The sequence below is a fragment of the Cyprinodon tularosa genome, unplaced genomic scaffold (assembly GCF_016077235.1).
Source record: "Cyprinodon tularosa strain WSP-4 unplaced genomic scaffold, ASM1607723v1 ctg139, whole genome shotgun sequence".
In the NCBI taxonomy this organism is placed as follows: domain Eukaryota; kingdom Metazoa; phylum Chordata; class Actinopteri; order Cyprinodontiformes; family Cyprinodontidae; genus Cyprinodon; species Cyprinodon tularosa.
Genome location: NW_024038210.1, coordinates 261,055 through 273,855, shown reverse-complemented (window position 1 = coordinate 273,855; position 12,801 = coordinate 261,055). Strand labels below are relative to the sequence as shown.

At 39.3% G+C, this 12,801-nt stretch overlaps 1 protein-coding gene across 1 annotated transcript in view; it reads right to left on the bottom strand.

Moving 5' to 3' along the window:
• qkia (QKI, KH domain containing, RNA binding a) overlaps nt 1–12,801 on the bottom strand; it is a 94,430-nt gene that overhangs the window by 42,601 nt on the left and 39,028 nt on the right. Inside the window, 1 exon segment of the mRNA XM_038278145.1 lies at nt 1,751–1,867. Within this exon segment, the coding sequence (XP_038134073.1) occupies nt 1,751–1,867 (117 nt within the window).

Below are 12,801 nucleotides of genomic sequence, written 5' to 3'. Positions count from 1 at the left end.
GCTGCGCTAAATCAGACATGCCAATTTCCCCTTCTTCGCTGTCAGAGTCACTTTCCGTGCAGCGCAGCTCCTCAGAAATAATGCCGGCTTTTGCAAAAGCTTGAACAACAGAGCCAGCAGACACTTTAGTCCAAGCATCTGCAATCCATCTGCAAACTGTGGCGTAACTTGCCCGGCGCTGCCTTCCACTTATCCTGAAACTGTGGTCTCTGTCGGCCATCCATCGCTCCCACGCCGCTCGCAGCCTTACTTTGAACGGCCGCTTCACACTGATGTCGAGCGGTTGAAGCTCCTTTGTCAGACCCCCGGGATAACGGCGAGAACAGTAGCCTATCCATTTGATTCACCATGTTTTTCTCATCGGCTGTGAGATGGGCACGCAGCGATGGTGATGCGTGGAAAAAACCACCTGGTCTCCTCACATACACCTGCCTCAGCCACGCTTTCATCATCTCCTCATCCATCCAGCCTTTTCCATTTGCTTTAATATCATATGTCATCAGAGCGCTGTGTCTGTCTCGCTGTCAGCTCCCAGATCAGCTTCTCTGATTGGTTGATGCGGCGCGTCCAGCAGCAAAACTTCAATTTTTCCATCTCGAGCAGCAGCAGCGCGTTGGCAGATGCTTAAACGCTCCTGCTGCTCAAAACGCGCTGCAGGACCTTTTGCTGCACCTATACGCGCGTCAACCATTTACTTTGCATGTAAACTCGCTGCTTCTGCTGCACCTGCTGGGTCCGGTTCACACCGATGTCGCACGGTTGAACAGCGAGCACAGGGTTAATTTGTTTCCCCATGTTTTTCACATCAGCTGTGAGATGGGCACGCATGGAGTTACATATTAACAGCGATGGTGATGAGTGGAAAAAAAAAACACCTGGTCTCCTTACATTCAGCCACTCTTTCATCATCTCCTCAATGAGGTGGTCTCAAAAGTCGCAGTTACAACACACATAGGGCGCACCGCACATTTTGAGGGGAAAAAAAGACGTTTAAGTGCGCCTTATAGTCGTGAAAATACGGTATATTGCGATATAATATATCTGATGAAATTGTTTTTATAAACTTTTTTTACATAAACCATTTAAAATGCTTTATTTAAAATTAAATTTTACTGACTTAACGATTTTTAATGACCCGTGGAAACCCTGATTATAGATGAGGAACCACTGATAGAGATGTACGTGTCTGTTCAGGTATGTACTGCAAACTGCTTAAGCACTAAAACAAAGGTATCCAAAGGTTGAATATTACATTAGTTTCCATGATTGTAGTATGATACAGTGCATAAAATTAAATGATCTGATTTCAGCTTTATTTTTTAATGGTGTGAATCTTATGAAGGCTTCAGAAGGAAAAAATACTTAAAAACCTTTTTTTAAGACTGCATCAGGTTATTTTGATGCTTCCAATCTTAGCACAGAAGCTCCAGATACAGATGCTGCCCCTGGCATCAGCCACTACGACTGCCTCCTGCATTTCTACTTCGTTTTACAAACAGCACTATCAGACGTCAGACAGCCTCATCTACAGAGAGCTACCCGGCTCATGGTACCTGAAGGCTTACTGTAGGGTTCTGGTGTGACCAGCATACCCCCAAATTTCCCAATGTGGAGTAACATTCCCAATGAGATACTAAATCATAGTTAGGGGAACATGAGCCTATTTAGAGTTTGTTGCAAAGCAAAATGCTGGATTAGTAATGAAGAATCTGGGAATCCCTTTCTGTCCACCCCAGGCTGATGAGCTTACCTTCTTCTTGTCTCTCATGGAGCTCTTTCCCCGCACCATGATTTTGCATCCCGTCTCTGCTTCCAGCTGTTTGGCAGTGAGTCCCCGGGGACCAAGGATTCTTCCCACAAAGTTATACTGCGAACAGACAAGGAGATAAACTGGTGAGTCTCCTACAAATAAAGAAGGGCTGAACAACAGGGCGGACCTGGTTTCTATAAGTGACATTATAATGATCTTAAGACATTTTTATGAATCAGAAGAGCAGCTCTTGTATTACTATCTAATGGAGAAGATTGTAAAAGATTTTATGCATTTTTTTATTCATGTCTTAATTTAAACTCTGTTTTTATTGCCATTAACTTGAAATCGTGCAACAGTAGAAATGTGTTTTTGTTTGCAAACAGTAAAACCCAGTCACTGATGAATATCAGGGTTTTATATTGCTTTTATTCAAACACATTAAAATTACCGAACCTTAGGGGAGATATTAATTTGATGAATTAAATGCAGCATGAAATATTAACATCTGTGGGGGGCGGAGAGAGCAACGCTCATCAAAACCATTTTTAGGGATTTTAAACCAGAAATGTAAGAATGGAAATGCTGTTCTGAAACCTGAGTTACAAATTAAAGCAAGGCCCCACGGGAAATGTGAATTCTAAACTGATTTGAGTTTGATACAAACGAACATCTGAAGCAGAGTTAACGATCCTCTGTGGAGTCAATCTTATTTTAAGAAATTAAAATAAATAAATGAATAAGTAAATAATTAAACCTTACTAAGATAGAGGTTGTTTTAATTCATTTTCAGAGTGAATAGAGGAGTTATGTCTTTAGAAGAAACAGTCCGTAATCCCAACTACTTCCTTCATTTGTTGTTTTTACAGCAAAAACATTAAAAGAAAACAAAGAGCTGCATCAATATCAGTGGAATTTGATTACTGTTAAACCTTTCCAGAAGGTTAAGAGTGAAAACACCTCAGTTACGAAGTGTAATCATTAGCCATATTTCACTGGTAGAAATCACACCTATTAATAGCTGTCAGTCATGCCTCTCGTAGCCGCAGAAACATGTCCGTCAGTTCTGCTTAACCGTTAGACCCTTAGTGTTACTATAATGTTATCTAACTCAGCGTTTTCTACTCTGGTCCTCAAAAGTCCCAATCCTGCAGGTTGTAAATGTTTCCCAGATTTTGTGCATCTGGTTTCCATTGCTGGCTGATTAACCGTTTTAGCAGAGAAACATCTAAAAGCATGCAAAACGGAAATAGCATCCCAGCTTATGTATTTCTTGGGCGTCTCCACATGTTGACAAATATTGATAGGTTTGGGACCACACAGTAAGAACCATCAAGGTTATTGAAGAACTGGAGTTTTCCTAATTTTCAAACCCAGTTTGAATCCATACTAATGACGAGTATCCAAAACTCCAGGCTGTTCTCCTGTCCTTCAAAAGGGAACAGTCTCCATGAAGAAGAAGCCGTCCAATGGCTAGAACGATGCGGGTCACCCTACAGATAATCAGAGCATGTGGCCACGCAGGCTGGAAGCATGTTTCTTTGTCACAAGGCAACTGTCCGTTTGATTAACTCTAATCAGAGAAGTAGTGGCGAGGGTACATTCTGCAGCGTGCGCCAAAAGAGGGATGTGAGGACATCTGTCCTCGGAGGTCAGTACATGGGTCTGCTTCTAGCTCGTAGGTAAACACAGGCCCATCCTCAGAAAGCTCAGAACTCGGCTGTCTCTCTGCATCACAGAACCCAGGTAAACAAGGCTGAGCCCTTTGCTCAGAGCTTTAGAAAGGTACTCCAACACAACAAAGAGTGAGACTCAAGCTACAGTGACAATGTCACGGGTGTTGTTCAACTTCCTGCACTGCAGGCAGGTTTTCTTATTTGCTTACAGTTACCTGTTATAGCAAACATTTTTTTTTTCTTTATCATCAATTTAAATCCCATTACACATACAAACCTGAATATACTAAATAAATAACGTGAATCACAAATTAAGCTCTACACATCCAAAGGACAGGAGAAGGAAAGCAATCATTTCCAATTTAGCGTCTGAGGCTCCGACTGGCAGTAAATATCCTAAAAGGCTGCAGAGCACACTTCTATGTCCTGCTCTGTGCACAGCTCATAATCACTAATATCTCTGTACAAGTGTTGGCAGAAAGTGTTCGCAGGGACAGAAATGTTGATGATTATCGTACATGACAGACAGCAGCGGCCTGATGGAGGCAAGAAGAGAGACATGAAGAGCAGCGAGGCTGGGTGAGTTGACCCTCTTCGGCTGAGGACAGAAGCTAAATATTTCAGCACCAACACATCCAGCACATGTAGCACAGCTCTTTTTCATCTATGTAGATCAGAGGGAGCAGGTGCTGTGTCTGGGAAAGCTTTCAATCAGAAGTATATTCAACCACAATGTTTCAGCTTCAAAACTCACCACAACATGCTGATATATTAACCAGCATCAACTCAAACGTTCATACAGACACTGACAGGTGAATAACACTCACTATCTCTCCTTCACTGCGCCCGTTCGTAAGGGGGATGCATTTTCTTCCTTCAAAGTTGGTTAGATAGAATCAAGAAAACTGGGCAAATGGGCTAAACTACTGGTTCAGATCATCTCCAGAGAACGTAGCTCTAGTGGGGGGTTTGTAGTCATCTATTTAAAACATGTTTGAGCAGAGAGCCGTGGTCAACCAACGACAGGGTCGTGGTGGAGACGGCACACCGATCTGTGTGTGAAGTGAAAGCTTGGCATGTGAGGTCTGATCCAACAGGTGAGCTACACTCTTATATCCTTAAGCAGTAACTAGTGTTGCGCCAATGCCATTTTATGGCCCAGATACCGATACCTGGCCGTGCAGTATCACCCGATACCAATACCGTCATATGTTTGAAATTGATGTGTGTGTATGTATATATATATATATATATATATATATATATATATATATATATATATATATATATATATATATATATATATATATATATATATATATATATATATATATATATATAAAGAACTTCATGCTACTTGGATGTAAAATATTTGCCATCATTGCTTTGTCAAGCTGCTGCCTACCTTTGTGAAGCAGGAAAAAGACTAATACAAAGTGAATCCAGTAGAACTTTTTATTGCCTACCTGGTAGGCAATATCAAAATGGTACCAGTGCTCTATTTGTCGGTAGTCACCAATATAGCTACCAGCATTTTTGTAGCCTAGTAAACCAGCCCCACCCACCAGCGGCAAAAATCATTTCTGCCTGCGGGTAGTCTAGCCTCGATCAATGCCCGAGGCCCTAGAACTGGTGGGCCACTCATAACCCAAATCTCACATTTAGTCTGGTTTATCAGGCAACCATTTTAGTGCGGTATCGGTGCCAGATACTAGTATCAGCATCCGTGCAACACTAGTAGTAACTGATAACTGCTTTCTTTCAGCAGGAAATAATATATAAATAATTGCAACCTGCTACAAGGTGAAAATAAATTACAAAATATTTGATGAGCAAATCAGATTTGGGGGAATTAATTATGGCCTCCGAGTGCCAAAACTCTGATCCAATCAACAATACTTCAGATGTCCTGGACAAAAGTCCAAACTTTAATCCTTCAAAGAGTAAAAGGATCATCTGCAAACATCTCAGAGCCCGATACCATAGCTTCTGGCGTCTGGAAGCAGCGAGTGCTTCATGCTGCTACAAATTCTATTGTTAAGCCTGATTAATGTTGAAAAGAAAGATGCATCAAAGGAACAGAAAGAAAAAAAACTAACATTTCAAATGTGTTAACAATGGATGGTTTTCCACCTGGTTTTTAAATGACTTCTCCGCTTTGATTACATTTAATTTTGTGTCCTTGTTCAAAGTATTGACTTATTAATAACAATAAACTACCCAGAGGTTAAAGAAATAAACATGTTATTCTAAAGCCATACTTACAAAGAATTTACTGAGAACTTTTCTGGATAAACTGCACTTAAATATTTTATACATCTTCTAAAGGTATGTGGATATAAATCATCAGATTACACACCCTCACATGCATTTATACATTCAAAGCTCCCTGTAAAGAAAAGCCTGAGTCTGACATTAAAGGCCTTTGTTTGGCTGTAGTTATCACCACTCTACAGGCAGGTTATGTTTTTGAGCATCTGCACCATCCGTACCCTCGACATCCAGAACTGATGGTCGCAGGCGTTTCTGTGTAAAGATTTCACGTTTGGCATTTTTCTACTGCGAATGTGAGTGAATATTAGAGGGACAACAGCAGCTCCATGAACAATGGTTGCATGAGCAGAACAATTGTTTCTTTGACGGCGTTTGTTTGTGGTGGTGGGGAGACAGGAAATGAGATCATGCTGAGGGCTCTTGCTGTGTACGCAGAAGGCTTATCGAAGAGCGGGCCGAGGCTGGCAACAGAATACCAATCAAGTATTAGCCAGTCAGGCTTATGGAAATAAGACCGAGTTCATTCAGTGTGGATCATCAAAGTGAGGTGGATCCTGGTTACACCGGGTACCATCATTCTGATCAATCTCTACATTTCTCCACAACTTCTCACTTAAACTGAACTTAAACTAGCAATCATTTAAAGTTGCACATTTCTCTGGTTCCTCAGGCTTTAATTAGGTTTTGCTTCAGGTACATCTTAAGAGTTTAAATTAACAGAGGTATAAAAACGATCTGATATAACTTGCGTAACCTGCACACATATATTTTCTACATCCATTCATAGCCTCTGGCAACCGCGCAGGCTTCCCTTTCCTCTTTCACTTAGAGAACAGGATCCTGCCTTTCCTGATGTACTTATCTACCATTCTCATGTAGCACAATTCTCTCCAAATACTCAGATCAATCTTCGGTTCACACATAACCCCTTTGGCCATCAGTCCCTTTCAATCACTCATTCATTGTTTACAGCTTCCAACATCCACAATCCTTTTTTAGTAGAAATCTAGAAAAGTCAGCTAGGGACCAAAATTATGTTATTTTAAACTTGATCCAAATAGATCATGATTTTAGTGGAAAATTAAACATGCATAACCCTTTTTCCAAACTTACTGAAGCAAAGTACTTAAGAGCTCTTGCAAAGTGACTCTCTGCTGTGATAAAAGTTGTTAGAATGGGGGGAAAAAACTCAAGTTAGCAATTTTCAGCATCAAAGTCAGAAAAGGCACAAAAATCCATTTATAAAAGGAAATTTACTGTTGGCTGTTTATTCAAGCTCCTGCAGAGAAGCAGAAAAATACCAAACATATTTAGGTATGGGGATATTAGATCTACAGACAAGCATATTGTTGGAAACACAAATGTCCATTGTGCTAATTTTTGGCAAAAATACTACCAGCAATATGTTTAAGACCCTTTGGTAACGTGTTGACCTGCTCAAACTCCCATACTGTGATGCCACCTAAGCCCAACAAAAATAAATAAAGATTAAAAAAAAAGAGGGAATTCAAAAGAATTGATTATTTGGAGTTAATTAACTTTAATATCTGATGATCGATGTACTGTTGTGTTTCTTTCACAACTTTTCAATAATGTTTGCAGATCTGCTCTCTGTTGGACAGCTTCATTCTGAGCACTGAAAGACCTCACTATATTGAAAGATGCAGAGTGTGAATCTGTTTTTTATTGTTAATGCTTTTAACTCAATTTAAAAAGCTAAAAAATGTAGGTTAGTTATTGTTATCTTTAAGCAAATAATGTGTACTTTCTATCAGGTCAAAACAAATTGAAAAATAAACAGTTAAAAAGAAGCCCACAACATGTAACCATTTTATGTTAAATGGCTCAGAATGAACTACAGTGTTAAGGAAGTAAAAATTAAAGATTTAAGCAGCCAATTCAATTCCCCTCTGAGTCCTTCTGGTGTTAAATCGCTTCATTTGTCATACCTGGTATGCTACACCTAATCTATTTGTGAATGCAACCAGAGTTTTTTTTTTAGGGCTACCAACAAAATAGATTCAGAGTAAAGAGAGTAAAATTTATTTGAGTCGTTTTTTGAGAAAGATAAAACATTTTTTATGCATCTATATAAATATATAAAAAAAAAACAAAAAACACAATTAAATCTCTGTAACTGATGCTCTTTGTGTCTATTAAATGGGGGCATAGGGGAAGGGGATTTATATGCTAAACATTATCATCAACCAAAGGGAATAAATCCTTGCCAATCATTTTCTTTCTTTAATTATTCAGCAGTGCCCCCGTTGTACTGGTCTCAGAAATCCTCTATCAGTGGGATCAGCCCTGTGAACGCTGTATCCGACATTGCAGATAAAAGCTGACACCGTGTCCCCAGTGACACTCCTGATCCATGTGTGGTCAACCTGTTTCCTTCGTCCTTCCTCCTCGTTTTTCCCACATCTCTGCCTCTTAGCTTAATGATGCACAGAAAGACAGGGTGAGACTGTTCACCTACAGCTTCAAAGCTCCACTATGCAAGCTGTTGTTAGCTGTGAACCAATTACTCCTCTAAAAGCTTACACTGTTTTTCATTATCATGTTAAACGACTAATTTTTTTTCACCCTTGTTTAAGTTATTATTTAATTGCTTATCGAATAGGTAACTAGAAAGCCATCAGTTCATTAAATATTGTCCCCGTCCATAATTGCTGCATAGCTGCAGTTATTAAAACCCTCCAGCCTACCACTCTGAAGTAAGTTGAGGAGTGTGTTTCGGCACGTTGCCAGCACTGGTAATGAGTTAAGGGGGTCAGGAGGATATCAGAGGCTGGCATGATAAGTGATGACACCCTCATGGGAACAACTTTAATGACTTTCCCTGACCAGAGAAAATGGACAAGGAAAGTCTGGACAGTTTTAGCACAGAGAAGGAGTCTAGGTTGTGCCAGCTATTAGACTTTCCTTTTGGTTCATTTTAAATTCTCAAACATTTATCTTGCAGTGAAAATCCAAAGCACAATAACTCAAATGTCTCCACTTCGACTTGGTCCACCCTGAAATACTTCACATTGGATCCATCTACAACAGTAAGAAGCACACCACCAATGTGCTCAGTGATCACACTCGACAAACACTCTTTGGTTTGGATGTGAGTGAAGATGGCAGCTGGAGGTTAGTTCTGTTCAGAATGAAGGAGAAAGAAGCAATTGAGACAAGTTATTTCTAAGGAAACCTTTTTTTCCTCAACAATGTCAGAAAGAAAAGAGAAAGAAATGGGTTTGTTCCTGTAATGATAAAAGCTGGATTAGAACATAGAAGAAGCATCTTGGAAATATCAAAGTAAAGGGTATGCTACATTAAAAACCCGGCAGCTGTTTGCAGCTGCTAATGCTAACCATACTGATCACTTAGACTAGATTATTAAGATTGTTTTAATCCATTTCTAAAATCCGTTTGTCTTAGACATTAATGCTCTCACTCGTTTTGCATGATGATTTCTCACAGCAGGAAAGCTGCAAAAATAATATCCAATCATGTTCTTGTATCTTCTTACATTATAGTACAAAAGAAAAAACCTGTTATTGCTTTAAGCAGAAAAATATGGACTGGTAATGATCTTGTTTAAAGAACCCTCCCAATATGAAAAAAGAGAAAAGTAAAGGAACAAGAGCAGGTTAGAATAGCAAACATGCTGTAAATAGATGGAAATATGAAAAAATATAAGTTTCCTGTTTTAGCCAGCTCAAGGAAAATACAGAGCTGGAATAATTTACTCACTGTTTGGGTTTTTACCATTTTCCTTACCTTTTATATTCTATTTGTGTTCTAGAATCAAAAATAATTACACGCCCACTACATAAATCTGGTGAGACACCAATATTGTAAGTTCTGTCATTATTATCGTTGTTGCTTAGGGCTATGGAATATGCACTAATCTCAATAAAGGTGATGATTAAAAAGAAAAGGCATTATTCTTTTACAGCTTTTCTTAAATAATTGTATGGCTATGACTGCTTATCACAGCAACCATAGCCCCATAAATCATTCTATTAAATACACATTTAAATTTCGCTTCTTCTTAAGGACATCAGTTGCATAAAGAAGAATGATTTATTTCACTAAATATCTTGTATTAACCACATTTAATCCAGTTTCTCAAAAATTTTCCAAACCTCAACATAAAAAATATCAAAGTAAAGAAGGAAAATGGATAAAAACTCAGACAATTCTCCAATTATCTGGACTTTTTAATTGTAATTATTGGACAAAAAAACAAGTTTAACAGGAAAGTTAATCGATTTTGAGTTAATTTAAATGCAATTAGAGGGAGAGGGGGAATAAAAAATAAGTTTTACTTTTTCATATCCCATTTCAGACAATTTCCATAAACCGACAGGTTTATTTGGTGGAGGGTTTTGTTTCTATTTATGTCAGGTGACTTTAGTTAGTTTTCAAATTGGTGGAGGGTTTGGTTGTTAATCTCTTTTGTGTGAATTTTGTTGATTCATTTATTGTTGTTTGTCAAAAAAATAGTCTGAAATAAATTCTTATTCATTCATTTTTAGTCATTCATAATCATCATTGATTCTATAAAATAAATTAAAACAGTTATCATGATTGGAAACTTATCATGATAATAAAATAAATACCCTACCCTAGTTTTAGTGTTATTTTTGTTAGAATCCGATTAGTCTAGTTTCATCTGTGATCCTGGGGTTGATGCAGAGGGAAGGGATAATGTCAGTATTAGGAGGAGGAAGGAACATATGATCAGGCTCAGAAGAATGAGGAGAAGTTAATGGAAAAACAGACGGCGAAGGAAAGAGGAGCAGGAACCACATGTCCAGGTGCAATCAATGATTGGGTTTGTAGTACGTTTCCACATGGAATATATTATTCTCTCAGATCAGGAGATTGTTTTCCAAATCTAAACTTTTCTATATCTGAAAACAGGCTTAAATTCAACCAATTTAGGGCTAGCTTGTATTCAGGATAAAACTTTGGTTTGCTCCACCATATTTGAAGCCCACTCACCGAAACAAAATCCAGTGGAAAACTCTGCACCCCTGAAAGATAATTCCCTTATTTACTGTCGGCCAAATTTATAAATGTAACACAGACCTAGAGATGGATAAAATCTTTCATGAAGCTTTAAGTTTTTTTAATTAACAATAAAAGACACAAATCTTTTGTCTAAAATAAAGTACGTCGTCTCAGAAATGACAGATACAGTGTCTGCTCTTTAATGAACAAAAGTGATTTCTAATCCAAAACTGAATATTGTCCCTGGGTAACATGATCCAATTAAGAAAATATGCAGATCTCCTCGAGGCTATTTAGTAAAAGATGACTGTTGGGACACAAAGCGGGGAAACTGGAGCTTAAAGGGGTTCCATTAATAAGGTAAAGTGACAGAACTCCAGGAAAAATTATAAAAACAGAAAACGTCTGACATAGACCTTCCTCTGCGGGTGTTTTTACAGTCCCGTCTTTGAGAATCAATCACTTCTTTGCAAGGTCTTCAAAGCTTGTGAGCGCGGATCTGTTGACCGCTTCTCAACAGCTGAGAGTCCCGTTTCACCGAGTCAGCACAGCAGAGGTGACTTCTGCAATCACACGCGTGTTTGCAGCCAGCAGCTAACCAGTCCCCTACAAACCGCAACGTTCTGCTTCAACAAATACAAATACTATACAGGGGATGGAGCAGAAACAGACGGGCATTCAAAAAGACCTGCGACGCTTCCGATCAGATCCCTGAAGGTCAGCGGAAATGACATGCAGAGCTGTCAGTCAGCTGCCTACCACTGTGCATGTGCTCGCTCGTAGAGAAGCAGAGCCATAGATACCATTTAATTGAAGGTTGAAGTTATCAGATAGCATGCGACTCAGCTGTCAGTCAAGGTGCAGTCACCGCGGTGACGCTTGACAGATTCCTGCACCACTGACGACATCAGGAAATGGCTGACTTTCAAGAATGGTGAGGGGGCGGTTAGACAGACACACGGGCAGACAGAATGATGGTGATAAAGTCATACTCTCAAACACATTAGGAGACTGGTGAGGGGAGGGCACAGATCAGAGGAGGGCACACACTTAAGAGAATTAGAGCAGAGGTGGGCTGGCAAGGAGAGTTATTCTGGTAGTCAACATCCTGCACTAGAACCAGGCATCAGGACAATCTAATTATCTACAGAGAAACCTGGACCTGGCACCTGGAGCTGGTTTGACAGGAGCGCCAGTGAGGGAGTGGAACCATAGCCTAAAAAGACGGCAAGGCAGTGTATGAGTTGTGTTTTTAAATCTGAGGAAAATGAGACTGCCAGTTTTCCTCAAAGATAAGGGAGAGGGAAAAAAAAAAAAAAAGCATCAATGCTGCCAAACTTCTATAGAAGATGACTCGATGCCAAATCACATAACATCATTACCTGCTTTCACAGAAAAATCTGGAGAGTAGTCAGCAAGACATGCACCTCTGGATATTTTTAAGAAATCTGCGATTTGGGAAATCAGCTTGAAAGTCTGAGTCCTCAGCAGGGTTTCCTCTCCTTCAGCAGCCAACACAAAGTGACACATTTCCCTTCCCTCATTATTCATTTATTGTCTCTCTCTCATTTTGCTTCATCCACTCCCATACCTTGCATCTAATTAGCTGCGCTTTTTAACGTTCCTAAAAATATTAACTGGATATGAACACATCCTGACTCCCTTTGTTCGGACTTCTTAAATCAAAGAGCATGTTGAGCTCAGCTCCTGAGGGAGAAAGTCAGCAGAGCACTGCAAGATATCCTCTGGTCGTCTACAGCACAGAAACCCAAACCCTATTTCTTTCCTCTAGCAACACATTTTCTTTTCTTTAGGTTGCAATGGTTGCATTTAAGGCTGCACCTTATAAGGGAAACATGCAAATACAATCGTGTTTCTAGAGGATCACAAAGATGATATTCGTTGCAGTTAACAGTTTTTTCTCTCAAATTCATATCAATGGAGGATAATGAGTTCAGCCTTCATCTAACTTACCAGATATATATGATTTTAGGACTGATCATTTGTTAAAATCTTCAAGAATCAATGATCCAATTTTGAAGATATAGTTGAGGATTTTTGTAAATTTTTGAAAAGACCTCACCTCTCCACTTA